General features: G+C 51.4%; 1 protein-coding gene across 3 annotated transcripts in view; it reads left to right on the forward strand.

Moving 5' to 3' along the window:
* The window catches only part of LOC119104909 (neutral ceramidase), a 54,478-nt gene that overhangs the window by 21,777 nt on the left and 5,609 nt on the right, over positions 1–27,092 (forward strand). For all 3 annotated transcript variants that reach the window (XM_037228645.1, XM_037228646.1, XM_037228643.1), the window contains 10 exons: positions 1,215–1,391; positions 2,037–2,164; positions 7,375–7,442; positions 8,608–8,696; positions 9,544–9,667; positions 10,268–10,395; positions 12,080–12,199; positions 22,576–22,669; positions 23,341–23,441; positions 26,513–26,638. In XM_037228645.1, the coding sequence (XP_037084540.1) occupies positions 1,215–1,391; positions 2,037–2,164; positions 7,375–7,442; positions 8,608–8,696; positions 9,544–9,667; positions 10,268–10,395; positions 12,080–12,199; positions 22,576–22,669; positions 23,341–23,441; positions 26,513–26,638 (1,155 nt within the window). The remainder of the gene's footprint in view (positions 1–1,214; positions 1,392–2,036; positions 2,165–7,374; positions 7,443–8,607; positions 8,697–9,543; positions 9,668–10,267; positions 10,396–12,079; positions 12,200–22,575; positions 22,670–23,340; positions 23,442–26,512; positions 26,639–27,092) is intronic.

Genomic DNA, 27,092 nt, shown 5'->3' on the forward strand with positions numbered 1-27,092 from the left:
AGCAGAGAGCACTCGGTAGGTGGAATGGTAATTTGTTGCACGCACGGCCCGACATGCCACAAGCCCGCACCTCATCCAAAAACGGCGTCGTGTTATGACGTGTTGACTCAAATTATTTTTGTCAGCGTCGCGACAAGCTCACAAAATAACCTTGCACAGCCCAGGCCTGCGCCCTTATCCCAGATGGCGCCAAGACAAACACCTCCTGGCTGTGATGACTGGGTGTGTTGCCTCCTGACGACACAGTCTCACCCCGGCGCTCTGCAGCTACCGAACGAGTGGCGGACGTCACCGCCTTATGAGTCACCCGACCATCACAACATGACACAAGGTCGAACCCCGAGGGCCCGGGTGCCCTCGGCGACGTCCGCCATGCTCCCCCAACGTACCTGATGGCCGAGAAGTTCTCAGCTCGCCGGTTCTCGGGCTCCTGCCTGGCACGACGTCACGAGTGCACCTCCTCCTCCGACGTCACCACCACAGTCACTGCGCCTCCGCCCGCTGCGCGCCGCCGTCGCTTGTGGTGTTCAGTTTCTCTGAGCTGGAGCCCGCGGAGTCGGCTTGTTCCAAATCCCATTATAGCTGCGTGGCGCGGTCGCAGCGTCACGTAGCGGCATGACTCGAACTTGTAGTGTATTACTTCCCCGCGTGAGGACTCGCGTGTCGCGTTAGGTGAGGAGGTGGTTAACTTTTGTCGAGCTGTGCCCAGCGGACGAAGAAGTCTCGTGAACAGATGGCCCCATCTTGACGATGCTCCGATAGGAGCTGCCACTTGTGCCTCGATAGGGAGCACCTGCCGCGCACCCTCAAAACGTCGCCTTGTTGTTGCCCGGGCATCCGGTGTTCGGCGTTGTGTGCTCCGAAAATCAGCGTGGATTAAGCGCCTCGATGGCGATCTCGTTTCTCGTTTTTCATCGCCTCCTGGTGTCATGCGTTTGCTTACCGAGAGGCCCAAGCCCTTTTTCCATCCTCTTATTTGCGCCTTTGCTCTGCAAGACCGATGACGATGGAGTTTTGCTGTGTTTCACGATCACGAAGTATCACTTTTCCGGACAGAGACGTTGGTTAGCTGGGTACGAGAAACATCAGTCAATATCAACATTTAAGCTCGAACGCTGCATTTTAAATGCATTGAGGCCCTGTCATATGATGACAACTTTCGTCGTTGAGATTGTTCCTTCTCCGTTGCTGAGCATCGCCCGGCTGTCCTCCAGGTGGCAAAGCGGCTGAAGGCTGAGTTTGGCGACATCTATGGGGCAGAAAACATACTGCTGTCTGCGACGCACACCCACAGTGGTCCGGCAGGCTTCCTGGAGTACGTGCTCTTCCAGATCACCAATCTGGGCTGGATTCAGGAGACGTTCGACGCTCAGGTGGCCGGTATAGTGGAGGTGAGGCAGGGCGTGTGCAGAATGCTCATGGAGAGCACGGGTGTAATTTTATATTCAGTTGGGGGGACTGCATCCTTCCATCTAGGCTGTACATCCCCCAACTTTGAGAGGAAGGTGGGCCAAATCCGTGGGAAAACACGTTTGTTGGCGTATTTTGGAGGTAGCTTGTGTCATTTTTCACTGCTCAACCCAAACCCAGTTTACGAAATTGCGGCTGTGATGGAAGGATTAGCCTAACCAGTGCAAATGCCTACTAAGAGTCATGGGTGTGCACGCACGGGGTTGGTTGTGTCGTGAACATTCCAATGTACGTAAACATCTGCACATGTTCCGTGTGGTGATGCACAAAAACAAGCATCTCCAGAAAAGAGCCGTTATATCCGCTGGTGGGGATGTCACCACGAGAATACCCATAGACATATGTGCACAAAAGTCAGCCGTTTCCTTGCGGGTCAGGCAAGAGCATTGAATTCAGTTGTGGGAGGGTAAGTAGAGCATTAAATACGGGTTATTTTCTATGAGGTAACAAAGCCGCTAACTTCGTCTGGCGCTGGCTGTTACCACCTATTAACCCCAATCACGTCATGTGCAGCCTCACACCATGGCACCTAACCCACGTGCCGTAACCATTGCCGACTCCTGCAGAGCATTCGACGAGCGCACAACAACCTGTCGCCGGGCTACATGACCTGGACCCGCGGCGACCTGCTTGACGCCAATATTAACCGCTCGCCGACTGCCTACCTCTACAACCCGCAGGAGGAGCGGGACAAGTGAGTGGCCCCAGCACTGGCGTATCGCAAGGTATAGTCTAGCTCCACTGTGATATCTGTCCACCTCCACATTCCCGCGTTGTCGCCCTCCGCCCGTACTCTGATCGAGGGTGGAGTTGGACGGGCAAGTGATCCGACGACAATGCAGACAATAGAAAGGGTAGGCCAAGTGTAGTATACCCTACAGGTAAAACTACCGCTATGAGTTTCGCGGATTATTTCCGCATTTGTTTCGTTCTATTCTAGTTGATTATGCCGTCTACGTAATGAGCAGTAAATGCTCCTCATTCTCTGCAATTTAGCCACGCACAACTATTTCTTCACCTGCATGATAAGGCTGCGACCATCACGATAATCCCAAACCAAACTACCATGAAGAGAGCAAGCGCCGTGAATGGCTTGATAACTCAAGGTGAAATTCCTGCATTTTTTTAAAGTTACGTACTCGCCTACAACGTTGTCATGGTTGTTTGGCCTCTTTACCTTCTCTTCTGTTTGCAGACAGTTATTGTGCGCAGCAATAATCGATGTATAACAGAAACTCTCCTCGGGATAAGTGCGTCTCTCTCCGATGAATACTTGTTTACATTAATCATATACGTTGCATGTACTGGGGACTGTTGATTCGCTTGTCCCCAGTTTTGGTTCGCGGTAATTCTTGCTGATGGAGGTAAATCTCTGTCATTAACTGGTAAGGTGGCAGCCATTGCAAATGGCGACGAAGGCATAGGCTCACCGAGAATATACAGGTATTCTCGAAAAAGATGCTTTCGTCCTAATATCCCGAGTCGCACACGTTACTTTACTGGGATTCCACAACTAGCGTTCCCACATTCATGCGGGCTCATTGATGCTTGTTTTTCGTTAATATTAAAGGAAGGACTGTAGTGTGATCGCTTTTCACTGCTGTAGCGCTTCACCCGGTAGACCCGCGTTCTTCTTCTCGTTGTCCATTAAAGTGAAGACTGTAGTGTGATGGTTACACACTGCTGTAACGCTTCACTTGGTAGATCCGCGTTCTTCTTCTCGTTGTCCATTTAAGTAAGGACTGTGGTGTGATCGTTACACACTGCTGTAACGCTTCACTTGGTAGATCCGCGTTCTTCCCCTCGTTGTTCTTTAAGGTAAAAACTGTAGCGTGATCGTTACACATCGCTGTAACGCATCACTTAGTAGATCTTCGTTCTTCTTCTCGTTGTCCATTGAAAATAGAAGGTCATCTATATTTGGCCACACGATAGTCGGACTCGCTAGCACTGAGTAAACAGTGCAGGGTCGCAACCCTGGTCGTGGCCGGACCTCGTCTGACGCTACGCAGTATGCGTCAGTCTATTTAAATCACGGGGCGCAGGCGGGCGACACCCGATCTCGCGAGGGCGCACTGCAGAGCGTTCCACTGCGCGCAGATGTAGTGCACGCGGAACGAGACGGTAGAAACGCCTTATGAGGCGCAGCGGAGTGGTTATCTGATAAAGTGAATGGTTATGACCAATTCCGAAGAGACTAACAAGGTATAAATCGTGAAACAGGTTAGCGAACACCGTCAAACAGACAAATCGTGCTACCATCGTGAAGTACAAATGAATAACTACTAAGTAAACAAGCCGTGACAGCGTCACACTGCTTGCAGGTTACTTGCGGCGATCAGAGCATATTCCTCAACCATGAACAGAACAGCACAGCCATTCACTACGCAAATCCCGGAATTTGTCCGCAGTAAAAAGAAGCTACCTGCCGCGAGGCCCATCGTGGCATGATAATGGTAATAACATCATGGCATGATGGTAATCACGGATGGCCTTTACAAGACCTCGTAGTAGTGCTGGAATCTGGTGGTGCAGCTGGAACAATAAAGGTAGAATCTCTATTTTTCGTGTTGCTCTGTTTATCTGGCCAGAGGACAGCCTCAACGTTGTAAAAGCAATCTGCCCCTTCTGCTCTTTGAACTGCAGGAATCCGTTTTGAAATACATTCGGAAACATTGTTTTACGATGGTCGTCGTTGCACGCACGTTGCCCGCCGCTTGGCGTAACTTGCAATGGCCGACGCCGCTCGGTTTTAAGGAAAGCGCAACCCGGGTTATCGCTGTCCTAGTCACCCGAGATTGCTGGTTATTATATATATATATATCCGACATACAGAACGCGACTAGCGAGACCAGTCAACGCTCCATGAATACCTACAATTGGGTAGAACTAGCTTTTTACTATTTAAAACTCGTCTATTTGAAACGTTCCAAACGCTCTCTTTTTCTGTTGGCCTCGAAGGCAATGTCAATTTTGATCACGCAGAATGTCCTGCAGAGCTTCGTACATTTGCCCGCTGACTACTACTGTGTTAATGCAAATTGTTCAGCCATTTTTATCTTCAGTCTAAAATCGTGGGGTTCCTGATATCTCTGTTCAACACAGGAAAAAATTCTAACAAAGTTTCTGAGTTCTATGGGTTTAAGACGAGTCCACTGGACCATCTTAAAATGAAGAGCGATAGCGATTTATTCCATGCAGTCGCTTAACATATGATCTTTTAGCTTATTGGCTGCGGGCAAAATTAATCCCGCTGTATCGTCTGGCTTCTATTCCAGTTATGGAGGGCAAAAACCTATAACACACACACACACACACACACATACACACACACACACACACACACACACACACACACACACACACACACACACACACACACACACACACACACACACACACACACACACACACACACACACACACACACACACACACACACACACACACACACACACACACACACACACACCACACACACACACACACACACACACACACACACACACACACACACACACACACACACACACACACACACACACACACACACACACACACACACACACACACACACACACACACACACACACACATATATATATATATATATATATATATATATATATATATATATATATATATATATATGTATGTATGTATGTTTATGTGTGTGTATCATGTCATCGTCAACCAATGGACCTATCCGGCGAGTTTTTGCGGGGATCTTTTGCTAACAGGGGGCCCTTTGTTAGCCCCGTGCCCCCCTTGACACGGTTCTGGCTGCGCGCCTGCCTGTGAGTCGCGGAGGGATCGACTTTTGTCACCCAACTCGTTAACTTTTGGCATGCTGCGCACTACGCCTTCCGCGTTGTACTTTAACGTGGAGTAGTATATTTTGGTAGCATAGAATGACATTTTCAAAGAGGTTCAAAGACAGTTTTCAACGTTTTCTTGTACACGGGATTGTCATCTAGTCCACAAGTCATCTGCGGCACATGGATTTAAGTCATCGACGTGGTTGGTTCTTCAGCTCCTGCACAACTATTGGCAAATTTTGCAGGCTTAAGGGTCCTTTTCTCTTTTTCAGTCAGCGTGGCCAAATGCAAAGCTTGGTACAACTGTAGAACATTTGTAATTTATGATGTCTGCATGATATTTATGATGCCTGCATGCATATTCCATCCAACGAATCAATAACTGATGTTCATATATCCTTTACTAGGATGTGACGTCTGAACAGGCTCTGTCATCAGGGTAGCCTCTCAGATGCCTGGATTACTCCATCTCACATCTTGGTATGCTGGATCTACAACTCCTGAAAAGTCCACATAGTGCATTTAAGTCAGTTCAAAGCCCCCAGCGAAGCTTGAATTACCGTCGGTCGCTTCTCCCTGGATATTGAGCGCAAGGCTAGGATGAGTTGTCGAGTCCCCATGAGTCACGCCCGCAATTGGACAAGTTGGTAACGTAAAGGAAGCGCTTTTAGCTTGTTAGGCCATCGGGCTTAGCTGTTTCCATAAGTTATTGATTTGAAGATGTGGGCTAATGATTGTGCCACAGTGATTACGCACGTAGCCACTCCGTTCGGATGAAAGCATTATTAAGAACGCGAAGGAAGCTGGCAAAGAGCCACAAGCGGGGAAGCATTTCGAAACATGTAGTTATTTGCAATTCAACCCGAGATCCAAAAACCACCTTAACGAAATGAAAATCTATTAGCGACGTAATGTGGAAAGATGTGTAATGCTGAAAGAACAATACCTAGCATACCTGTCGTCTTAGGATCTGCGGAGGCCCCAGGTGTCTTTCGACTTTGCGCTGGGACATCAAAGTCACCGAAACAGAAGAACCTTCCTTCCTTACTACAATAACTACGGTTCTGCTGCGCCGAACCCCGCGCTGGTTCAATGTGAGCCGATGGTATCAACTTCTTAATAAAGGAAAAAAGTTTTGATTCAACAAAATCAACGTATCCCTGGAGATCCGGAATGCCCGTGATCGGGCGCGCCCCACACCAATGATTGCCGTAAGGGCTCAGGCGGTTCTAAGTCTGCCAAAATACCCATCACTATCTTCAGAATTATCTATGGTAAAGCACCAACGTCTATCACGTTTTGAACATATGGAATCAATGAGAAAGCACGCCATTCATTACGAGATTTAATTTTTAAATATCACTGTGGGCGCTCGCGCATCCCCACGCCAGACGTAGTGTACGGGTCCTCCGTTTTGAACGTCTTTTGGATAAAGTGTATTTTAAGCGCAATCCTAGGTTTGTCTACTTTATCTGCGCTATCTAGATTCTGCAATTCAGTTGCAGAATCTAGATAAAGTAGATAAAATCCAGTTCTTTCCATCCAAACCCCCGCCAAGTTTCACAACTAGAACTGAGGATTCACACCATTTTGGGCTCAGAATCTTGTGGGAGGTGGGTTTAGATTCGGATTCCGATTTGGATTCGACATCGAACACGCTCAAATGTATTGAAATGAATTCCAATTTTTCCGTCAGTATTCATCATGCTGAGGATTTATTGTGATTTTTATTATTCCAATCCTTGTTTTCAAGGTTCGAGTCGTCGTTTTCGGGTTCGAGAATTGGAAAGATTTAGATATATTCGAATATAGCAAACCCAAACCTTCAGTTTGATTCGGAATGCAAGTGCTTAAAATAAAGCATTGCGGCATGTTCTGTCTTTAAAACTACGTCATCTGATTGATATTGAAGACCATCGCATCCCTTGTTCCGTAGCACTGCACCTGGCTGCGAGTGGACCACCGACCATGGTTTGGTGTTGCTTGTGAACTGGTGAGTGACCATAGTTTATTTGAGTGACACCGTTGCAAGAGGAGGAGTGCACAGGATTCTCCGTCCGGTTGCCATTGATGCCTTTGTTTTCAGGTATGAGTATGATACCGACAAAGAAATGTTCCTGCTGAAGATCTTTAATGCCGACGACTCACCGAAAGGTAGGCAGTGGCTTGGCTTGTGATCATGTGAACGAGCAATCATTGACGGGAAATTATTGGTCATCGTCATAAAATTAAATAGATGGCCTTAAGGCCGGAACTGACCAGTGTTGCTTAAGACTTGGAGGCTGCCAGATTCGTCACCGCCTCGTGGATTCGCCACCGCCTCATCGGCTACCGCCTGTCATGTCCCACTGCAGGTTGTGACATGTACGCTAACATCGTATCAGAATAAACGCAGTTTTTGAGAAGAACTATCTGGAACTTGCGCAATCGCTCTGGCATGAACAATAACATGTAACGTACTTAAAACATGCATTAACCGAGAGACGATTTTGTTTCTATTTATGTGACGTCTCTTATACAACTTCCAGGCCAACATAATTTAGCAAGAGTCATCACAACATTCCATGGGCTGTAACTTGACCACAGCTCGGTTTGTCGTGGTTACAAATGTATAGAGTCAAATGTATAGAGTCAAATGTATAGAGTCAGATGTATAGAGTCAAATGTATAGAGTCAAATGTATGAGTCAAATAATTACACTGCCACACGAACGCAGATTCATCGAAATGGAGGGGAAAGGGCTTGCATTTCTCTTGCTTTGCCAGAGCACCGCTAGACTCATGGTGAAACGTCACAAGTGGACCAAAACTAGTCTTTGAAATCGACAGTTTTATCTAAAGATATCACTTCTCACCTCTCATCATCAAATGTTGTCATGCAATGTTCTGTTACGTCATCGATGATCATGAGGTTGACATGTAAGAAACAAAACTGAAAATATGTTGCCCATTTTCTGCTTCAGCCCCAGTTGAGAAATGCACCACCATACATTATTTCGATGATTGCCATGATATTTATATTTAAATCATGATACTGTTCGAACATGTTTTTAGCTGGTGTTGAAAATACTGCCACAATGGCGGCATTTATTTACATTGCTCGTGCATTTCTGTGCTTATTTATTGCTTGCACTGTCTTTGGATCTGGCCATTACAGTGACCGTGACTACCTGAGAATGCTTGGTACCAAAACCCCCATATGTGTGGAGGACAAATGCCCTAGAGATCACGTTCTTTCGCGCTGCATTGGCTGTGCCGGCTTTTGGACGAGGATCAGAGAATAAAGTGGTGATCAGTGATACTCAGTGATCGGTTCACAGGTCTGATTAACTGGTTCGCTGTTCATGGCACCAGCATGAACAACACAAACCAGTACATCTCGGGAGACAACAAGGGCTACGCGGAGCAGGTGCAGTCCGAAGTGTTCGGAATGTTCATAGTGATCAGTTGGTCATTCTCCATCGTGTCCAGTGGGCATTTGTTGAACGCCAGCGCTTCAAAGTGCCAGTCTGACGTTCAGGTAGAGTAATATATGTGAAACCGAACGCAGCGCAGACAAATTATCCTTCTAACCACTGGAGAGTGAATCTACGAATAAGTCGCCCTGTGATGATGCCACTATGTACGTAGAGTCTGCATCGGTTTTATGGCAAACACACGCTTTTGCTGCCCGGTAGGAACCATGAAATTCGCCCGCGTTCGCTGATTAAGGAATGGCATCCGGGTGTCTCCGTGCGCTTTTGTACACCGACGTGTTTTTGGCGCGTGGTTTTATGCCGCAGTAAAACACACCCTTGCAGGCTGTTCGTGAATTTGATGGTGCTATTGGGGTTATTCACCCAGTTTGCAGACTACTCAACCAATAATAATGATGTGTTATGACACGGTGCATTGTTTTAGCATCACTGCAGCTGACGAGCGTCGTTTTGGGGCGTGGTAGCCGAGTTGTCAGCACCTTCCGCTCATACGTGGGAGATCTGGCTTCGAATCCTGGTGGTGGCATACCTCCGAACGTTTCAATGACCTCTGCAGTCACTTCACTGAGACAGCGGGGTGCGTCGCATTCCCTTACGTTTAAAAAACGCGTCGATGCCGCTGGGCTTTCAAATACTCAGCGCTCTGACCCGTTTACGTTTGCGCCGCCGTGCGCCTTATGCCAGTGCTCCTGCAGACAATGTGTGAGGTCGCCGCTAGGTGGCGGGCGCTGTATCTGAGAGCTTCTGCGCACTGACGCGCCGCCGTACACTCTCTGACAGATGTTCGAGTCAATGATGAATGGCGGGGCGCTGCCTGGCACGGGACCGTTTGTGGCTGCGTTCGGCTCCTCCAATCTGGGAGACGTTTCGCCGAACACGCGGGGAGCCAAGTGCATCGACACAGGTCTGCACATGTGCCATGGCTAACGAGCTTTTTTGCAGGCACCAGCGAGAGAGGAGCTAGAATATTCTTGAATATTCTGGAAGCTACGTGTGGTCTTGGAATTCGTGCGTGACTTTTTGCAGCTTGCTTGGATCGATGGATATCTGACATTTGTGGATAGTGCGAGTGTCTTTTCCCTTTGCGCTACCGTGGTCGGGATCACGCAAAACAGCATACCTTCTTTGTAGCCCAAGCCTCAATTACAATGGGAATGGTGCAAGCGCGCCGATCACAAAGTCCACGACAAGCGCACCCATCACATCAAAGATACAACGCCAGGCCCAAATGCATTTTCCTACACGCGTCAATGCATCCAGTCCTGCCACCACATTCTCTTGCCAGATTAACGCACCACTCCGAAAGCAGTTCCTCACCTTAACTGTGCGGAGGCTGGCCGAGTCAGTTGAGCGATCGCCCTCCATCGGGCGGCGACTGGCGGGTTCAAATCTGACTAGGTGCGATACTGTTACGTCGTCCGATAGCCCAAACATCATTGCTTGCATTCTCCAAGATGACCAGCTGCGCACGTGACTGATCCGAGTCCGCGGCCACGTGTCGCAGGTCTGCCTTGCGACGCGGACACGAGCACGTGCGGGGGCCGCGTGGAGACGTGCATCGCTTCCGGGCCAGGAAACAACATGGTGGAAAGCACGCAGATCATCGGTCACAAGCAGTACGACATGGCCCATGTGAGTACTGTGACATGGTGGAGAGCACGCAGTAGCCGGCCAAATGAAGTCTGATGTGGTCCATGTCTTTTACACTGCGCTCGATGCCCATGTCATTTGAAGTATTGCGAGAGCGTTCATAGCGCGCCGAACATTTACCATAGTGTCCATGTTGTAACCCAAGGAGGCAGTGCTCGGTTCATTTAGCATGTGCAAAGAGCGTCTTGTGCTGAAAAATGTCTGGCCTCAGTTGCTAAGGCTCCATAGGACCTGACAAGCGAGTCGCGGCTGAACAATGGTCATACAGCCCTGGGTCGAACGAGGCGTGCCGACACCATTGTAGTCGCCTTCTGCGCTGCTCTGCACTGCCAGTCCCGCACCCAGAGCCTGAGACCCGTGACGAACGTGTCACAGTCACCTGCTGCGCTTCGGCCTGTGCTACCAACTGGAAAACATCTCTCTGGCTCCTCTTCACGAGACAAAAATGTATAAAGTGGCGATCACTAAACACGGTGACATACCGTGTTGTCGCAAACTCGTGCCAAGTTTTTGCTCTGTGCAAAAGGCGCACTCGAAAATCGGGGTTTCTTTACAGCAAGTCAGCGTCTAAAGAACACAATCGGTGACTGGTGTTTCAATGTATCGCTTGAAAAAACGCAAAAGATAGGTAAGTAAGGTGATGCATGCATTAATTAGGATAGTAACTGCTCGTTCGGCTGCGTTCACTCATTCTACGCATTACTTCATTGGTATTACGGACTTCCCCTTCTTCATTCATTCGTATCAGGTGCGCTCAGCACCTGCTAGCCTAGGGGGTGACAAGGGACAGGTATCGTCAGCCATGGCGTCCATAAGAGCGCGACACGGGACAGATATTGTCAGCCCTGGCGGCCATAAGAGCGCGACACGGGACAGATATTGTCAGCCCTGGCGGCCATAAGGGCGCGACACGGGACAGATATTGTCAGCCCTGGCGGCCATAAGGGCGCGACACGGGACAGATATTGTCAGCCCTGGCGGCCATAAGAGCGCGACACGGGACAGATATTGTCAGCCCTGGCGGCCATAAGAGCGCGACACGGGACAGATATTGTCAGCCCTGGCGGCCATAAGAGCGCGACACGGGACAGATATTGTCAGCCCTGGCGGCCATAAGGGCGCGACACGGGACAGATATTGTCAGCCCTGGCGGCCATAAGAGCGCGACACGGGACAGATATTGTCAGCCATGGCGTCCATAAGAGCGCGACACGGGACAGATATTGTCAGCCCTGGCGGCCATAAGAGCGCGACACGGGACAGATATTGTCAGCCCTGGCGGCCATAAGGGCGCGACACGGGACAGATATTGTCAGCCCTGGCGGCCATAAGGGCGCGACACGGGACAGATATTGTCAGCCCTGGCGGCCATAAGGGCGCGACACGGGACAGATATTGTCAGCCCTGGCGGCCATAAGGGCGCGACACGGGACAGATGTCGTCAGCCATGGCGTCCATAAGAGCGCGACACGGGACAGATGTCGTCAGCCATGGCGTCCATAAGAGCGCGACACGGGACAGATATTGTCAGCCCTGGCGGCCATAAGGGCGCGACACGGGACAGATATTGTCAGCCCTGGCGGCCATAAGGGCGCGACACGGGACAGATGTCGTCAGCCATGGCGTCCATAAGCATTAACTGTACCCTCTCTCTTTTGTTCAACAGGGACTCTTCTTCGACAAGTCGAACCATGGGGTGTCGGGACCGGTAGACCACATACACCAGTACATCGACATGTCAAACCAACATGTCACCTTTCAGATGCCGGAAGGAAACTGGGTCAAGGTAAGCTACCAAGGCCATGTCCCTGTGTCAAAGCTACTCGAGGGAAATTTACATCATTCGCATGCAATTTTCAACGATGTTTTTGCTGTTATCATTCGCCGTGGCGTTGCATTTCACTTGCTTGAGGTCGGAGGGAACTGAGTCAGATATCTTTTTTAGAGGTCAAGGTCAGATTTCAAGGTCGCACCAATGTTTATTGCTTATGGGCTGCTCGGGCTGAATCAAGCGATGGTGCTTGATGTGCAAGAGATAAGACGAGATAAAATGACGTTTTGGTGTTGCAAATGACATTTTCCAAAACTTAATTCTGTCTGAGATCCGATGGATTTTAATTCCATTTAAGTTCAAAAGAAAACGGCCAGCCGCCAACAGGAATGTCAAAGGGAATGTTTAACATTTGAAGACATTGAATCAAGCGTCAGATCTGATGAAACAAGCTCACTTGTAACTACTGGTATGCTTTATAGCTACTAGTGCAGATATAATGAAACAAACTCACTAATAAGTACTTGCATGCTTTTTAAGCGGAAAAGACCGCTCTAGACCCCGGAATTGTCTGTTCAGTAAATATGCTCCTCTATGCGTCACGGTTTGATTACATCATTGTACCTTGCACAACATTGATTGAGAGCCAGTTGATGGCCGTTATATCTGAAAATCGCGCTCATGAACGCCAGATATGAGCGCCCCGACAATTTTTTTTACTGTGAACACTGCATGGCATATGGAATGGCAGGATCTGAATGACGTTATTACAACGTCATGAATGTCTGGGTGACTTTGAAATACTCTCCCCAGTATGCCGTTCCCCATTTTGGCGGGCGTAGAGCTAAAAAACTAGAGGAGCTTAGGTCTTAGACAGGCAGGATTGTGAACAGCACTAAAAAGTCCTCAGGATGGCTGTTTCAGTTCAGAGCCCCACGTCAATGCGGAACACTCTCTTTAACGTTACTCGGATTTAGACAAGCTCCCAGTGGGTCTGCGTAGGTGTGCTTTTTCTAGGATATCATTCTCGTTGTTTTCAAACCCCGTAATAATGCGTCCGTTTTCTAACGATAGCAGTACGGCGCGGTTTCGCGCAAAACGAGAGATAGAACGTCTCTATATAGCTTGGGGGAAATAATGACCCGTTTTTGGACTTTCTCCGCCCGCACAGATGACCTGTTATGTGGCCTGTGTCGAAGCTGGCCACAACGGAGGGGATGGGGAGGGGAAGGGTATGACTCAACACAGAGGGTGAGGAGGATGAAGCTTCATTGAACTACGGCCCGGCGCTATGCGCCAATTGTGTCATACAGCGACATCCAATCGTCATTTTTTGGACTTCTTATAACCGGGTCTGAAAACTGAAATGTGCTATCCTTTCCAGTTCCGTAAACCTAATCTCTGGCCAAGCTTTTCCGCATCCGTGTGAGCAGCGAATGGCCAGGAAAGTTGTACACGAAGAAAAATAACCGCCAAAAAAGCGTCCTCCGGTACTGTACTAGGACTTCCTACAATGCCACGGCACACATCCCACCGTGCATCGTGAATGCCAGAGTGCATCAGAGCGGACACGGTCAGACGCTTTTGGCTGGCCGCCGCCGGCCAAATTTCCGGCCAAATTTCCGGCCAGATTTTGGCTGGCCGTCGCCGCCGCCGCCAGCGCTTTTGGCTGGCCGCCGGCGTGGCAAAAGCGTGGCATTTGTCATCTAGGACAGGATGATAGATGGCCCATCGTACAATAGCCTCGGGTGTTGAGTGCGGGAAAACTTCTGCATAAACCAGGAGGCCACGTACCAGTGAACGGCGCACTCTACAAAGGCGTGTCCACTAAATAATTCATTTCACTGGGCGTGCGCATGAATGGGAGCTGAAACATCGGAACGCAGCGATGCCTCAGCGGTGAAGCTTATTGCTGTCTTGTTGGCCGGCAGAAGCAATGTTAGGGAAACAGAGGGGAAAGCGCAGGACAGTATATCCGGTGCTTGCGAACGTTGACCAAAAGTGGCATTAGCATCAGCTTGGGCTTGTAATGCTTGTGATCAGCCTTTTGCGCTGGGATCGTCTTTGGCGGCGTGAAAAGCTCGTAGGGGTTCTGAAGCATAAAAGCATATGCGCATAAAAAACATAAGGAAACAGATCCCACAAGCGATAAAGAAAGGAATCTAAAGTGAAGCAGTCTTAAATATCCCGATTTGGCCCCTCCTAGCCGAACTCCTGGCTGCGCCACTAACAGCTAACACCGGCCCCTGTTCAACAGTTAAATCTCCTCGGCGGAGAGCCGCTAGGCTGTTTCTTAGCTGCGGAGTATTCTGAAGTTTACTTACAATGGTCTAAGCGTGACCGACATTCAATGCTAAGCACATATCATTCTAAATGCTGAATGCTAAAAATATCATTGCTAAACATCAGCCTGCCGTACACCCCATCACCGCTCCTCTATCGTCCTCGTTCATATTCACCGGTGAGGAGTGTTCCCGTAGTGAGCAAGACAAACGAAAAGAACTAGACACAACAGCGAACGCACAAACGCAAATGAAAAGAAACAACAACAATCAAACACAGCAACAAAACATGGCACGTCCTGCAGGCTTCGTAAAACATTTTACCGTGCCTATGGTCTTTTCAATTAGCGTGTTGTGGACAAACGGACCATAAATAATGCGGCCTCGTCGTCTCATCCTGCTCATCAATGAGTTGAGCACGAACATGTTACCGGTACATTTGGCTAGTCCTGGGACCTTGTGATCCTGTGTCAGCCGATGTCCACAAAAATAATGATAACATACTCCTGTTTAGGCCTGTCGGCTGCCTTGCCACGCCCCCGCCTCTTTTTTGTCTCTTTGTCTCCGCCCCCGCCGCGCCCCCTGCCTCTTTTTTGTCTCTTTGTCTCCGCCCCCGCCGCGCCTGCTGCCCACGGTTGTATATGTTTGCCATGCGCACCCCACGTGACAAAACTGGCGGAAGATCCTGGTGCATTGAAAATCGATTGCTGCCAGCTCAGTGCCTCTCGGACTCATGAAGTGTCTCTAGTCACGTCGCGTGGCTCTCAATGTGTTGTGGCTTTGATGACAGTGCCGAGGAAGGTTTGTGTTCAAGCATTTGTCGTTGCTGAGATGAACGATGGGGCAGCGTCACCAGTCGCCACGAGAATACGCACTATCTTATTTTCCCATGGACAGATACTCTTTCCGGAAACTTTACTTCGTGATAGGAAGCAAGATGACCAATTGCATGCCAATAACTACCGTTGAAACAAGTGAAAACGCCCTTAAATGGTTTGAGGTTGAAGACATGCTGTTCATTTTGGCTCGTCTTCAATGCCTTATTTGTTATCATTTGCATGCAGTTGATCACATTTGCTCTTATTGCTCAAGGCCTACAATCATGGCAGAGACCTTATGTATGCCTATGACCGTATGCTAAAAACATCACTTCGCTTGCCTTTTTCAAGATTCTGAGCCTGTGTGTTTTGAGATTCAATGAAGACATTTACTTCTCATGCTTTCATTTCTGAGTACAAATTACTAACGTTATGCACCGGCCAAAAAGCAGAAGTGTGCACAATGTGGACAATTTTTAAACCTTAGTATTTGTTTTTGCGAGATATTGGTGCTTTGGGTTGTGCAAACTGTGCATGTCCTTCATAATTTGGCATGAAATAACGTGTAGAATGCACATAATCTACTCTGCATACCTAAAAGCCGAGACGAATGGGGGTGTGGGGGGAGAGCAAGGCCTCTCCACAGATTTACAAAGCCCCACTATCGCTACGTTGCATGCAGCTAAGAAACGTGTGTCATGGTCTGGGTGACAGCAGTCCTCGATACACAAAGCTCAGTGCAATGCTGAGATACACATCGCAGCTCAGCTGTTGAACGTCCAGCAACTTACTACCTCCCCTATTCGCCGTAATAGTTCCGGCGCCTTTTAAGACTAGCCCGCCGCACACCTATTTCTTTGGTCGTTGTCGCGTGCCCGTTGGCGCCATCTGCGCACGTTCTCGCGCCACAACAGCTGACGGCCACAAAAGGCAGACGCCACGTCCAATGCGCCGGTGCGGCGAGGCGGTGCCTGACAGTCGGCGGCTGTCAGTACCGGCGGACAGCGTGGGCTGGTAGACGCAGAGGACTGGGCAGGTGGACCAGCTGGAATAGATAGTGAGCGAGGTGGATCAGGTGGGTTAGGTGGCACCTCTACATTAAGTAGCCATCAAGTAGTCATCAAGAAGCCATCAAATAGCCATTCAGTAGCCATCAAGTAGCCGTCAAGTAGCCATCGAGCAACCATTGTCTGTATCAAACGGAAAAAGCGGGCCACCAACCGGACATGTGAATGTTGTCAAAGGGCATTGAGAAGGACAGAGCGGATTGCTAAGTGTTGGATCTTGCTGGGTCGCCCTTGCACTGGAGCAAGCCAAATGAACAAAATATCAATCAAGTAAGCCACCAAACTCCGAGGCAACATGACTTCGAACTAATCGGAACGCGCAAGCAGCAAATCGAGACGCCATGTGGAGCCAAAAGGTTTTTACTAGCCCTGAATGGTAGATAAGTGCCACTGGACTCTGCTCATTGGACTGGGCGCATCCTTGGAGCGCCTTCCTACTTTGCGGCAGAGGTTGGCCGCGCGAGAGCATTCTCCTTTAAGGCATTTGCAACGTCCATGATCGCAACTTCACGTCGCCGGTGACGCAGCAACGACATCACCGCGAAGAGCGATCCGCCCGTCCGGAGATCGACGTGCAGCGCGTGACCCCGCCAGCGGCCCAACAGCGCTTTCAGACATCACCCTCATCTGCACATTCAAGATCCCCACTTCCAGCGGCTGCCGGCGCTGCGCATAACGATGAGGGAGTCGTCTTTGGCTGGGATGACCACCGTCGCGACGCCGTCACCGCCGCCATCCCTCGCCATGAGGTTCCGGAGGGCGCCGCCCGGATCTCGTGCCTCCGTCGCGACAGCCGGCGGCGGCGTCGCCGTCCTGCTGTTGACGTTGCTGCCCCTGCTGCCGGTCGCTGGCGCCGCCCGGCTGGCCGAGCGCGTCTCGGCCGTGGCGAGCGTGGTGCGGGCGCTGACCACCGCCGGCGAGCTCCCGTCCACGCCGCTGCACGTGCTGCCCTGCGGCAACGGGTCGCGCCAAGCGGCCGACCTCCTCCTGCCGGCGCTGCCCTGCCCGCGCGGCTGCACCGTGGGGGCGGCGTGCGCGTCCTGCCACGCGGAGCTGGCGTCAGCGCTGTGGCGGCGGCCGGGCGGCGCCGTGCTGCTCTGGGCCGGCGACGCGGCCTGTTTGGAGGTACCGACCGAGGCGTACCCGCCGCATTGGGCCGGCTCCGAGGCGTTGGTGGTGCCGCCGGCCGGGCTGTCTTGCCGCACCGTTCTTGCGGCCGAGCTCTTCGACAAGGTGCCGTTCCCGCTGTGCATCAGTCGCGGCGGCGGCGGCTGGCGCGTGTGGCGGCGTGTCACGTTCGCCGCCGCGCGCGTGGACGTGCGGCGCGTGGCGCGCTGGGCGCCGACCGGCCTTGTGGTCGCTGCGCCTGGACTGGCGCAGACTGAGGACCTACGCGGCGTGATGCTGCGCGTGCGCTTCCTCAACTACTACCCGTACGTCTTCTGCCCGCACAAGGCTGCCGGCGGCCTCTGCACCGCGCCGTACGACCGGCCCGAGACGAACCTGGTCGACGTGCTCGCCGCCAAGCTCAACTTCCGCTTCGAGCTGCGCGAGCACCCGCGGCGCTCGTGGGCGAGCCGCGCGCCGAACGGCACCTGGAGCGGCCTGCTCTCGAGTGTGGTGTACGGCGCCGCTGACCTTGCCGTCGGCGGCATCTCCGTCACCGCCGAGCGCGCCAGCGCCGTCGACTTCCTCCGTGAGTTCACGGTGGTGCACTCGATCTTCGTGACGCACCGGCCGCCCCCGCTGCCGCCGTACATGACGATCCTAGCGCCGTTCTCGCCACGACTCTGGGCGCTGGTGCTGGCGTCGGTGCTGCTGGTGGGCGCTGTGTCGGCGCTGCAGCGGCGACGACGGCTCGACCTGGCGCTGCTCGATGCGTACAAGGTGATCGTCGCGCAGAGCTCGGGGCGCGTGGTGCGCTGCGCGCGGAACCGCCTACTGACCGGCATCTGGCTGCTGACGGCCTTCATCGTGGCCTGTATGTACACCAGCAACCTGACGTCCTTCCTCATCAACGGCGCTCCGGGCGTGCCGGTGGAGACGGTGGCGCAGCTGGCGGCGAGCCCCCTACGCCTCGCCGTCTCGCGCAGCAACAAGATGTTCCTAGAGTGGCTGGCGGAGCGACGGGGCGCTCAGTACGTCGCCCTCCGCCGGAAGGTGGTCAAGGTGCCCAGCTTGCGGGCGTCCTTCCACGCACACGCGGAGGGCCACGCGTTGGCGCACGTATTCGAGGACGAGTACTTCGAGTACATGCTGTGCGAGACCATCCTGGAGAAGCGCGGCGCGCTCTGGCCGGAGGACCTCGTCGTCAGCCGCGACACGTTCATGCCGTCCGGGCTGGCCGTCCCGGTGCAGAGGAACGCGCCGTACGGCCGCAGGATGGGTGCGCTCGTCCAGCGGCTCACCGACTCCGGCATCATGCGCAAATGGCTCTCCGACGCGCTCTTCTCGCTGCGCCTCCGCGCGCTCCGCGCCAACGTGGCGGCGTGCCGCCGCGACGCCACCCTCTGCGGGCCGACGGTCGAGCGGCGACCGCTCAGTCTCCAGCACCTGCAGGGGCCGCTGGCGCTGCTGGCGCTGGGCTACGTGCTCGCGCTGGCGGCGTTCGTCGTCGAGGTGCAGCTGCACAACGTGAAGAGGCTGCGCGGCTGGCGGCAGAAGCGGCGCGCGAGGCTGGCGATGCTGCAGGCGGTGGCCGCGATCAACGTGGGGAAGAAGGCGTCGCTGGGGGCGCGGGCGCCGCGCCCCTAGCCAGGGTCGGCGAGGGCTGAATGGATGAAGGTGGAGGGGAGGATCGACGGGTGTGGCGCCGGCTGCCTGCAAACGTGGCTGAACTGAAGTGAAGTCCGAAGTGATTGATGTGGCTTGAACTATGGACACTCCAGTCCCTGTTCAAGGGGTTCGATGTTTGTGGCTTATGTGTTCCCAGAATGAGAACGCCGTTGTGTGTGGTTTATGTTCCCCAGCCGGATCAGCTTTCCAATGGTTTGTGTGCCCCCGGGCATAGGAAGTTGTCGATGGCTTATGTGCCCTTGGCAGAGTTTGACGCAGTCAAACATGGTTGGCGCCCAGAGACGCATGCTGCTGGTGCGGATACCGTGCTGCGGCTCCACAATCGGCTCGTCATGCCGCTGGCTGCGGGTACCGTGCTACGGCTCCACAATCGACTCGTTATGCTGCTGGTAGCGGGTACCGTGCTACGGCTCCCCAATCGACTCGTTATGCTGCTGGTAGCGGGTACCGTGCTACGGCTCCCCAATCGACTCGTTATGCTGCTGGTAGCGGGTACCGTGCTGTGGCTCCCCAATCGGCTCGTTGTGCTGCTGGTAGCGGATACCGTGCTACGGCTCCCCAATCGGCTCGTTATGCTGCTGGTAGCGGGTACCGTGCCGCGGCTCCCCAATCGGCTCGTTATGCTGCTGGTAGCGGGTACCGTGCTGCGGCTCCATAATCGGCTCGTTATGCTGCTGGTAGCGGGTACCGTGCCGCGGCTCCCCAATCGGCTCGTTATGCTGCTGGTAGCGGGTACCGTGCTACGGCTCCACGATCGGCTCGTTATGCTGCTGGTAGCGGGTACCGTGCTGTGGCTCCCCAATCGACTCGTTATGCTGCTGGTAGCGGGTACCGTGCTGCGGCTCCACAATCGGTTCGTCAGAAATGCCGGCGCGTGCATTCACATGAACAGTCTGGGAGTAAGGCATGTGCCTTTGTTCCTAAGATTCACGTAGATAAAAGGTAAAAAAGAACGCCTGATGGCGTCGCGCGCATTGTGTCCTGCCATTGAGTCGAAGTGAACGCACCAAGCTCCTATATATAAACTCAGCTGTATAGCACCAGCGCCGCACTGGCATGACTGAAGTAAATATGACATGTTTGACTGACTAGAAGGGCGCTTCGAACCAATGTGGTATAAGCCGTCGAACGATGACGCATCCGACTAGGAGATGGAAACAGTCCAAAAGAGCTATAGCACACGTGTGAGCTAGCCGTTGGAATTAACGTTAAAGAGCACACTTGTCCAAGCGTATCCCTTGCCACCACCGCTGTCTGTCCTTATCATATCATGTTTTGAATAAGACCTAAGATTGCATTGCTGTATATTGTCAATATGCTGTCGTAATTGCACAAGAAGTGCAGTCAGCCATTACGCGATGGATCTGGGCCCAGCTGTGAGCCCAGATGTGTTGTCACAGGTAAGTGGTCCTACACACTGCTGTGTTGATAAGACTAGCTAGGTACTCGAGCTGTTCTTGAGCACCATAATTCTCGCACGAAATACACAATTTTCTGAAAATAGAGACGCACGAATGCAGTTAACCAAGGCAAGCGTCAACCGTAAGAGTGGTGATAGTGCCCACTCGTTGAGAGCTGCTTGCAAAGATGTGGGCCGCTCGCAATGCAGATTATTTTCCAATAAAGGCGCTTTTTATGGTGAAAAATTCCTTACTTTTTTGTTTTACAGCATTGACATAAGCTATTGCTTTTAACCTCAGGTGCCCAGGGCCTACCCCATGTTAACGATGGGCCAGAAATCACGTCTTAAGCTTTTGCGAGCAAGGGAGTATTGCTGCTTGTTTAAGTTTTGCATCGTATTGGAGAGCCAGGTCTATCCCGCGTTTGACTTGCCCCTCTGCTCCCCCTAAGTGATGACACCAGAATGCGCTAAAACACTCAGGGGACGGTGGGGTTACGTGTTGTGTCGTACTGAATGTCCCGACCCGTTCCGCTCGCTCCCATTTGCAAAGTTCTGTCTCTGTGGAAAGATCAGTGGCTGGCAGGTGCCTACCAGTGTCGTACAGAGCAAACTAGATTACCATTTTATACCCAGCAGAAGCTGTGTCAGCTAGGTAAACAAGCAATCGAACGCAGTGATGTCACAAGAAAGGCTAAAACACCTCCGGTCCGATTTAGTAGAGTCACATCCTAAAAAAACAATCCTTTGCAAAATGTTCGTTGCGTCCGTCTTGTATCTGCTTTTGGAACTCATCGGGAGCAGCACTACACGAAAAAATATGCCTCCAGGGCCTACACATGCTTTATAGGTCCACTTCACTGATAGACAGCACGCCGCGCATACAGCATGAAAAATGACGTTTTAATCGCACATCCACACTGCGGCAAGCTCAATACACGGCAGCTTCGTCACCGCACGTCTCGCACTTTTCACATGCTATTTAGCGGCACATGGGCGCATTCAGTGGCACCCATATAACCCACGTGAATGGCGCATGCGTATTGATGCCTGTAACACGACGTGAACTTCGCACGTTGCCATCATCTATAACCTTGTCAGCCATTCTTCTACTCCGGTCAGTCCTCCTTGTTTGCTACTTTTCGTGGTAACGATCTTCTGTCGACGAAAAGGATGCAAGGCAATGACGGATTAGCATCTGTGGTCTCATTCCGGTCGCATCTTGTCCTTTTGTATCGGTTTTTACCGAGGACGAATCTAACACACACGTTGGAGGCATGTTTCTAAGGTAGTGTCAGGTGCTCAAAAATGTAGAGAAAAGTGTCTGTAAAAACAATACATGTTTTTATCGTCTTAAGTGGCCATGGCCCCTCTGTCTTCCGTTCTGTTTGGGTCCACCGGGAACTTCGTGCGCCGACCTCAGTGGTTTTCGCGTGTCACATGTGCAGTTACCATTCGACTTAAAAGATCGGCCATAAGAAATGCTTCTTTTCAATGTATTTTACCACCCACATAGTGTGCACCGCCACGAGGACTGCATTCACAAGCCGGCTGTGACGGGAACTGCAAAACTGTCAGCACTGAGTCTTGAACCCAGGACCTCTCGCTCGTTAGGCGACGGTTCTCGACCTCCTCGACTGGTCTTCGGCATCTGCGGGATCTCAGCCAGTGCACTAGTCCTCAAGCACCTTTATTCGGAAATTAGTAAAGTTTAGCGTCACCAGCTGCAGCATGCGGACGCCAGTAATCACCGCAGCCGTTCGCTTCCCAAGGAGACATCGCCGTACCGGCTCGGCATGAAGAATGGCTGTCAGTGGGCTCATCACGGTTTTTTTTTGGAGCTCAGGGCTGCTTTGCGTATTTCTCATTAAAAGGATACTGGGATACATAAACCTTGTTCCGCATTTGCCACTTGGCCTTTCGCCGCACCCCTGCGCGCACCGACATGGTTCCGGCAGCTTTAGGACAGTATCTTTTGAGCCGATTGACACAGGTGTCTCTGCTTCTTGATTTGCAAGTTTCTCCGCAGGTGAAGACGTGCAAGCCAGCCATGGGCTTCAGCTTTGCCGCCGGCACCACTGACGGGCCAGGAGCCTTTGACTTCACTCAGTCGGACACGTCAGGTCAGTACTGGGCAGGCGCGGGTGGGTCTTAGGCGAGTCTCAGACGGGTCTCAGGCGGGTCTCAGGCGAGTCCCAGGCGGGTCCCGAGCGGGTCTCAGGCGTGTCCCGAGCGAATCTCAGGCGGGTCTCAGGCGTGATGCAGGCGGGTCCCGGGCGGGTCCCAGGTGGGTCTCCGGTGGGTTCCAGGCGGGTCCCAGGTGGGTCTCAGGTGGGTCCCAGGCGGGAACCAGGTGGTACATGTGCCTTCGGTGGCAGCGGGGAAAGTGTTGTGAAGAAGATAGGATAGCGTAGTGTACCCTCTCGATCACGGCATGGACCGCAAGACTCTCAACCACTTATGATCCTCAAGTTATTGATGCTTCTTTCTTTTCTTGATTTGGACCCATCAGGAACCAGCAAGCGATGGCAGCCGATCCTTTCATACATGGGTCTTCTTCTCGATTAACACACCGTTTTATCGTTGGTCGTGAATGACCCTCCTGAACGCATCGCTCCAACCGGACATGCGTATGAACAAGAGGCGTATTTTGTGGATTTAAAGGACCCGTCGAAACAACCACGCTGGGTGACCGGGCGCGTTCCCCCACCCTGTCAGGTGACGGGGCGGGCGGCCGCCCGCGACTTGACCTTGACTTGGACGTTGACCAGCATATGCGCGTTATGTTGCGCAGGCAACCTCTTCTGGGATGCGATTCGTAACATGATCAAGAAGCCGTCCGAAGAGCTGAAGCAGTGCCATCACCCGAAGCCGATCCTGCTGCCCACGGGCGAGGTGAGGGCCGCCTTGGCACACGTGTCTGCCGTGTCTTCCACTCGAATCTATGGCTACGGAAACATGCGAGAATAAAAATACGGGACGGTGGAAAAAGTGGAGAATGGGAATCACGGAGGATGGGAACAGCGGAGAACAGGAATTGCGAATAATGAGAATAAAAGGGGATGGGAATAGCGGGTAAGAAAGGATGACGGAGGATGGAAATAGCGGATGATGGAAATAGCGGGTGGTAGAAGTAACAGAGAATAGGAAAGTGAAAAGCTGGAAGTAGCAGATATTGGGAATAACGGAGCATGAGATAAGCTCAGAATGACACACACGGACGCTGCAAATAACGGAGGCTGGGAGGTACGGAATGAAAATGGCGGTCATCCCACTGTATTGAACGTCGATAGCACTCCTTCTCGGCATGTCAAGCTTTCACTGGGAGATATCACTGAATGGGTGTAGTCAGTCTTTTATTTTGGAATAGGTAAATGTGAGATGAATAGATAATTGAGAGCATGTAATATGAGATGATTTGCTAATTAAATGCATGAAAATATTTCGTAACTTCATATTCAAGGTATGGCATTACGAGATGGCTTGACCCACGTAGATAAGTGTAGCAAGACGATTTAAGGGACGTAAATGTAGTTGTAACGAGGTAGTTCAATGCGTGTAGATATGAAACGACCGCCTTGTTTGCAGCCTAATGAGATGAGAGCGTCGAATTTTCGGGCGCGTCGACCTCTGCGGTCATTTAGCAGAAGGAATTGGGATGCATGAAGTAGCTTCAACCATTTAGATCCCGTATGGGAATAAACCCGCCAAATATTTGGGTGTAAATACCAAACGGAATAAACGTCCCTGATGGGAATAGAAAGCTAGCAATACAAAACCATGTGAATTAGAAAATGGGACCATAAGAGGCTGTGTGCACAAGAGAGTATAGCAAATAAGATTCATTGGGAAAAGGCTTTGGGAAGAAGTGTTTTGGGAACAAGAGTTATTTTATTTTGGATTATGAGAAGAAGTGACGTGGAAAAATAAAGAACTTTGAAAATGAAAGATTAAGAGGACAACGCGTAATGATACCATGATGGGCGACATAGACTTGTGACTATGAAACTACATAACTATCGGAGAACTGCCAGAAAATTGGTTAAACCTTTCAACGTCTGTGCGTTCGCATCTAGGCAGGAAGCATTCCAAGGTCACCTTGCCACCTGTCATTTCCGCTACCATTTGCAACAGCATGATTGATGTGAAGCAGGGGACGTCACAGACCCGCCTATGGCTGTACTAACCGGATGCAACATGTTCAATGCCCATAACTGCACCCGTCGTCGAATGTTGCTTCGACCTGGTTCGAGACACCGGGTTTAGGGCTTGAAGGCGCCGTTTTTCACACGCGGACGGGTGCAAGGCTCCCCAGGGTAATGGCCTGTCGCATGTCCAGTATCGTTAGCAACGGAGCTGTGTTTTCGGCGGCAAATGACGTCACTGGTCGAACATCCGCCCCCCGCGCGCGAGGCAAGCCTGCTTGTCGAACGTGCGCGCGTGCTTACTCTACGACTTAGTAATTACTGTACCAAGCGGCGTAGGAATTGCGCATGATTGATCGTTATTGATATTGTTATGGCTTCAAGTACACATACGTGAAATTTACTCGGCGAAGCCTGCGTGCCCCCCCCACCCCGTAGAGTATTTATTAATGATAGCAATATGTGATTGAGGGGATAGACAGCGTCTTTGTTGGGCTGTTCGGGTTAATGGGTTTGAACTTTAAAAGGTTCTTATACGCGGGGAAAGAGGATCAGCCAGTGATCACACGTATGCAATTGTCCTTGATCATGGAGCATGTTTACCTGTGATAGACTTGGTGCGGCGCGAGTGTTCTAGAAAATAGGAGATAGTAGAGAAGAGAGAACGAAGAATCAAGAGATGAAAGAGCGCTCGTCGAGCTAGAATGGATCTCGCGGTCCGAGATCTCTCTCTTCCTCGAGAATCTTGCTCTGGACTGCCTATTAGCTCTCTTCGCTCTCTATCGATTTTCTTCTCTCTCTCTGCTCTCTCTTATCTCTCTCTCTTCTCTTCTCTCTCCTCTCTCTCTCTCCTTCTCTCTCTCCTCCTCTCTCCTCTCTCTCCTCTCTCGCTATTCTCCTCTCTCTCTCTCTCTCTCTCTCTCTCCTCTCCTCTCTCTCCTCTCTCTCTCTCTCTCACTCACTCTCCTCTCCCTCTCGCTCGCTTGCTCGCTTTTTCACTTTAACGACCTTATTCACGGGTCCTTCGCGGGCTTTTTGCCCCTAAGACTTATTTTTCCTTTCTAGATAAATGACGCATTAATACGCCACTAGACGCAAAACGGCGAACCTCAATCGGATGCGTACATTTCTTCCATGGTCCGTATAGTGGCTGTATTTGCTAATTGTGCGGTGGGGTGTCGATGAATATCCAATTTGCAAAAAAACCAGCCATGAAAAGACAATTATCTTTGTGATTACAAGCATGAAAATCAAAGATACCAACAAAGAAAGGTATTACCTCATTTCGGAAGGAAGAGTTAACTTATATTTTTTCGGTGTGAGGTTTCATACGAAAGTCTATACATTGCACAAAGGCAATGCATCCATCGCCGAATTGCTGAGTGTGACCGCTTTGATCATACTGGAAGCAGCGTTTTGGTTGGAAACCTGCAAAACATATTTTGATGTGCTGTAAATTATTTCCTGCGACTTGATGCAAGCATAACCAACCGTCGACCTACCAGGCGCTCCCCAGCTCACATTCGTGAGGTTGCTTTATCTTGTGGGCCTCACACTGCACAACGTCGTTGCATCTTATTCTCTAGTCCTCGAAATGAGCTCGGGCTGTTTCGTCTATCACAAACCGATATCCCCTTACGCAGCGTCGCAACTTTGTCTCAGCTTCGCACCGAGTTTTTCCTGTGACCACGTATCTCGCGTCTCCGTTCAGCCCTGCACCTTCGTGACGTCATCATTTTCAACACGTCCGATCCGGTTCGCACAGCTCTGTTCAGTGCTGTGCAATTGTCGGAGTTGTCAACAGTTTTTACTCGCCGCCAGATCGGGTTCCCGTACGACTGGCAACCAAGCGTGGTACCGGTTCAGCTGCTGCGCTTCGGTGACGTCATCATCATCGGCATGCCCGGGGAGCTGACGACCATGGCGGGCAGACGAATCAGGGACGCGGTCAGTCGATCTTCAGACAAATCAGAGACGCGGAAACTTCCCCCGCTCACCACGCGGCAAATATGCGGTCCTCAGGCAACAGGACGTGCTGGAGAGGAGTAGGATTGAGGAGACTCACAAGCTGGCCACTGAATAAAAAAGCTCACTCGAAGATGATAGCAACTCCGCTAACTGTTGGAGACCATTGTCTTTGCTAAGGCTGGTGTGTTGCCAAGATCCGAACCCGACTGTAGTCGAGGAACTCTAGTTCAGTGTGCGATCTTAGGTGGTGTAGCAAATGACGATTGGGAGCTGGGGGACGATATCAATTAAAGCTACACTCTAACGCACTGCGCACTGCCATTGCACCGCCATCTTGTGTCAGCTTAAGCTTCCTGGTCAGTTGCCAACTGACTATTGCGAGCGAATCTCATAAGGGCATCTAATGGGGCCGAACCCGCACGTCTTCCGTACA

This window comes from Pollicipes pollicipes, unplaced genomic scaffold (assembly GCF_011947565.3).
Source record: "Pollicipes pollicipes isolate AB1234 unplaced genomic scaffold, Ppol_2.1 Scaffold_6052;HRSCAF=7182_pilon_pilon_pilon, whole genome shotgun sequence".
NCBI lineage: Eukaryota > Metazoa > Arthropoda > Thecostraca > Pollicipedomorpha > Pollicipedidae > Pollicipes > Pollicipes pollicipes.